Source organism: Populus euphratica, unplaced genomic scaffold, assembly GCF_000495115.2.
Source record: "Populus euphratica unplaced genomic scaffold, PopEup_1.0 scaffold390.1, whole genome shotgun sequence".
Lineage (NCBI taxonomy): Eukaryota > Viridiplantae > Streptophyta > Magnoliopsida > Malpighiales > Salicaceae > Populus > Populus euphratica.
Window position 1 is genome coordinate 60,497 of NW_011500283.1, and position 4,861 is coordinate 65,357.

Consider the following 4,861-nt stretch of genomic DNA (forward strand, 5'->3'; position numbering starts at 1 on the left):
TCTAAAGAACTTATAATCATATAATAGATTCACCATTTATGGGTTCCACATCTCATGCTCGATGAGTTTAAAGATAAGAGTTCTTCCAAAGTGAGTTGATTTCCTTTGATAGGTTCCCCATGTTTTTCTCTACCCTTCAAGGAAATTATTGAAGTATGATTTCCTTCATGCCCCTTCACATGAGCTCTTTGATATATAACCCAAGGTTTCCACCTTTTTTTTTCACATGATGAAAATTCAAAGAACTCATCATAGTAACCAAATATTTTTACAAGTATTTGCATATCAATATCAGAAAGACTTGGTAGATTATTAATAAACCTATTTTTAACAGGTCTAAAAAACCCTTATGACCCTTCTCTCATGGGCACACTTAAGAGAATGAGCATGCTTTGAGTGAGGGCTTGACAGTATACCAAACCCTGGGCATGTTGGGTCTAGCGCTAGGCAATTCCAAACTTGATTGGGCTTGGTACTATGCCAAACCCTGGGAATGCTGGGTCTGGCGTTAGCCACACCCATACGTTTTATGCTTAGTAGTGTGTCAAGTCAAGCCTTGGGCATACTAGGCTTAACAATATGCCAAGCCCCTAGCATGCCCATGTGAATACGCATCCTTCCTTGAAATGTCCAAGAGAATGATCATTCTCCCTTGGCATGTCTAGGGGAATGAGATTTATGGGTTTGACAAACAAGTCAAATCCAAGGCATTTAGATTTAATAGCCAATCAAATTTAAAGTAACGTAAGTCTAACAAACATATCAGACCCAATGCATTTGGACTTAGTAGTTATTTAAGTCCAAAACAACATGGGTCTAACAAATATGTCAGACCAAAAACACTTGAATTTGGTAGTTAGCTAAGTTAAAGGTAATGATAGAAAATGACAATCCTCAATGGGCATACTCGAGGGAATGACCATCCTCCTTTAGCACGTCTAATGGAATGATCATCATCTTTTAGCATGTCCAACGGAATGACCAACCTATCTTGGATCTAACCTTAGGAAAAAACTCAGCTTCTATTGGATCAGCTACATTTGATGTCTTAGATCATAATCTCCCTACATCTTTTAAGCGTATAAAAGTCCTTCCAATATCCACCATATTCTCATTAAACATTAATATAGATTTAAAAGATATTTATCTCTGATTAAATGTTATCAGGATAAGAGTGCACTCCAAGCCCTCCTTTTCACACAAGAACAAAACTCATGGGCTACAAATATATTATAAGACCTTTAAAATAAAAATTTATAATTTTTATTATTTATTGCATATGTATTTTTGGAGTGTTTATTTCTAGAATATTTTTATATTTTTTTTTAAATATATTTTTTTAGATATCAAGAGTTTTATCTTCATTAAAAAATATTTTTTATATATACTAGTCACAAATTATTAAACCCTAAATATAAATCATCAACTATCTAAATTAATATTAACTATGAAAAATAAATAATATTACTAGAACTAATTAATTAATTATTATTCTATCCAAGTCTTATTTAGATTTTCGAGACTTTAAAGTTTAAACAGCACACAAATGGACTCCGATTTGTTGCTTTTTAAAAATACACTACCATCAAAAACCCATCCTAACCCCCTTCTCCTCCTCTGGCTCTGTGACGCCCGATCCTAAGAAGAATCGCCATGGATGCTGAAGGTGACCCTCCAACAAGATCGCGAACCGAAAGGTCTCTCGCTCCCACTTTCTCGCTGTATTCTGCTTCAATTTTTTTTTTAATTATTCTCGCTTTCATATTTGTCAATAATTTGTTCTTACAATTCATTTCTTTTTCTTGATAATGAATTCGGGCTGTCTTCTTCAGAAGCTCCAAGTCCATGCCACGTATATGACATTGTTTAATTCCTCATGTTGTTTCATGGAAGCAGGCACAAGTGCTTTGCATGCTACAAGCAATTCAAGAAAAAAGAACATCTTGTTGAGCACATGAAGATTTCCTACCACACACCTCATCAGCCTAAATGTGGGGTCTGCCAAAAGCACTGCAAATCTTATGAATCTCTGAGGAATCACCTTACTGGTATCATCATTCTATTCCATGTTCTGATTGCTTTATCTGTTAAAGTTTAGTCCATTTTTTCATGTTTTCCTCCAATTATTTAGGCCCATTATCAAGGGCTAGTTGTTCGAAGACTTTCGCTGCCCAAGGTTGTGATCTCTGCTTGAAACTCTATGATAGCCCCAGTTCTCTTGGCAAGCATAGAGAAATATGCCACCTATGTACGCCTGCTTCCCTTGTAAGTTGTTGATTCGTAAATTCTTATGCAAAAATGGTAACTTGTCTATCTTTTAGTGCTTTTCATTTTATTTATTGTGCATTTTAAATGATTAATTACTAAAAGTCATGTCACCCATTTCCCTTCTTTTTTTTTCACAGGGAACAAAGATATTGCCTTCTGCAGGATCTGTTGATGAAAAGTACACCACCAAAGGTGCAAAAGCCATTGCTATCAACTGTGGATTGGTTGGGGGTGGAACCGATGGATCACTTGACCTTTGCGCAAGGGTGTGTCTGGTTGATGAAGATGAAAATATTATTTTCCATACATATGTTCAACCTCAAAGTGCTGTTACTGATTATAGGTACTTCTGTGTTGACACAATCCTTGGTTTTATTTAAAGAACAATGAGAGGGAGGGGAGGGGAGGGGAGGGGGAATATATTGAAGAAAGTCTTCTTCTTTTTTTAATTGAAACATATACACATGTTTTCAGATACGAAATAACTGGATTAACTGAAGAGCATCTAAGAAATTCGAAGTCTCATAAGGAAGTACAAGACAGAATTCTGGAAATTTTGTACAATGGAGAATCTGCTAGGAGACTAATGTCAGACAGTGGAAAGGCTAGACTGCTTGTGGGTCATGATTTGAAGCGTGGTTTGGATTGCTTGAGGATAAACTATCCTGGTCATTTGCTGAGGTAGATTAAACTCTTCTGATGGTTGGAATTGGAATTTGAGATGGGACATTACAGTTTGTAATAATACCTATGATTCAGGCTTGAAAACATTACTGAGCCGCACCACAGCTTTACAAATCTGACCTTTGAATAATACCACTAATCCGCCATGTAGTCTACTTCTAGGTGAAGCAAATCCTAAAATACTACTAATTGCTGATGGAAGAATGACACTTGGTGGTCATTTTGACGTGTCTTGGAATAAACGAACAAATTTTCATATTATTGAATAGGAGCTTTTTGCTGCACATTGAGTACTGATAATAATTGAAGGTTTGGTAAGTGTTCTTGTGACTTTACTGTTGTTTTGCAACATTTTAGCTTTTCATGGGATGTATCCAAACACATTCTAAATGAACATAAGACCAGATAGTGGCGAGGTTTACCTTGTCTTAAACTCCCTTCCTCATGCTAGGAGTGCCGTAGTGTATCTTCAACTGCTGGCAAATCTCGTCTTGGCATCCATATTAGGAGTGACCCCCCCACAGGCCAAGACAGAACCTTGGGGACTGGCTCAAATTATGGTAGGTAATTGAGAAAACAAGTCAAATAGTTTTTTTCTTCTTGCTCCGGATATCCTGTAATTTGAAATGTAATATTTGAGTAATCCATCACAAATGTTGTGTGCATGTTCTCCTTGTTCTCATCTTTCCTTCTTTTATAGTTACAATGCACTTTGATTTTGATTTGAGCAGGGATACTGCAAAATACCGACCATTGTTGAAAACTAACCTGGTTAGCCACTCGCTCAAGTACCTCACCAAAACATATCTTGGGCAAGTTGCTCTTTCTTTTCTTGTTTCTTTCGTGATGTCTTAATAGTGATTGGATCTTCCGTCCTGCATGTACGATGGCTGAGTCCTTATATGGCTAACTATTTTAATTAGTAACCAATACTTGAACTAGAAATGATGCTTTTGTGTTATCTTGTCTTTTGTTTGTTTGTTTGTTTGTTTTTTCAAGTAAAATACAACTCAGATGTGATTAAAAACTATGCAAATCAATTCCCAAGTTTAAAAGATTTTATTTTTATGACAATTTCATTACACTTGGATTTACAATGCTCGAATGCTGTATTTCTGTAAACATAGTTGGTAACTATTTCTTCCTCAATTCAAACCAGAAAAGACTGGAATTTCTCATCATGTTCGTCAAAGAGAATTTGGGAAAGATGATATCTTCTTTGTGCCTAATATGTTGGTTTTCCAGAACTCAGATACTACTTTCAGCAAACACTGTTTTGAAAGTCATTATTGGTTCACAAATAAGAGGTCATTGTGGAGAGTTTAACAAACATTTAACCTTTTGTTGATCTGTTTTTCTAGTTTTTGGAATGATCACCGTGCACTTCATATTAATGGGCAGTATTTGCTAGTTGAAATTACTCTCTCTGAAGTTTTTTGCCTCACAGGTATGATATCCAGACAGGGGAACATGATCCATACGTAGATTGTGTTTCTGTTATGAGACTGTACAAGAGAATGCGTGCTCAAGATCATCAAGTTAAAGGAATTGGAACTCCAAATTCAGACAGCGGTTTTGAATCCCAGAAAGCAGAGGAACTCGAGAACATGACCCCAGATGAGCTATACCAGATCTCAAAGTCAGACTACAAATGCTGGTGTCTAGATTCAAATATAGCAGCAGGGTGTAACAGTTGATTTTTTGTTTCACATATGTTGATCCTTGTGCACTCAGCGGGGCAATATTTTGCTGCTCAAAGAAATAGTAATGACGTGATGTGCTGCTAGGTATGAAGGATTGGTGTACAGTTTTTGCTGTAATGCAAAGTGAAGCATATATTTGCATAGTTGTTTATATATGTTTGTTTACATTTCTTGAAATCTAAAGCAAACGGGGGAGTTTCTGATAT

The 4,861-nt window shown here is 36.1% G+C and overlaps 1 protein-coding gene across 4 annotated transcripts; it reads left to right on the forward strand.

The window, feature by feature from the left end:
* The first annotated feature begins 1,550 nt into the window (after positions 1 to 1,550).
* Positions 1,551 to 4,861, forward strand: LOC105113174 (Exonuclease family protein). 4 transcript variants are annotated; one of them, XM_011009233.1, is made up of 8 exons: positions 1,551 to 1,697; positions 1,897 to 2,048; positions 2,132 to 2,265; positions 2,406 to 2,611; positions 2,743 to 2,949; positions 3,684 to 3,764; positions 4,109 to 4,180; positions 4,400 to 4,482. In XM_011009233.1, the coding sequence occupies exons 1-7, from the start codon at positions 1,654 to 1,656 to the stop codon at positions 4,161 to 4,163; spliced, it is 879 nt and encodes a 292-aa protein (XP_011007535.1). In that variant the 5' UTR covers positions 1,551 to 1,653; the 3' UTR covers positions 4,164 to 4,180; positions 4,400 to 4,482. The 4 variants fall into 4 exon arrangements, with proteins under 4 accessions (XP_011007535.1, XP_011007534.1, XP_011007531.1 ...); XM_011009232.1 differs by having other exon boundaries at positions 4,109 to 4,184; positions 4,400 to 4,477; XM_011009229.1 differs by lacking the exon at positions 4,109 to 4,180 and having other exon boundaries at positions 4,400 to 4,861.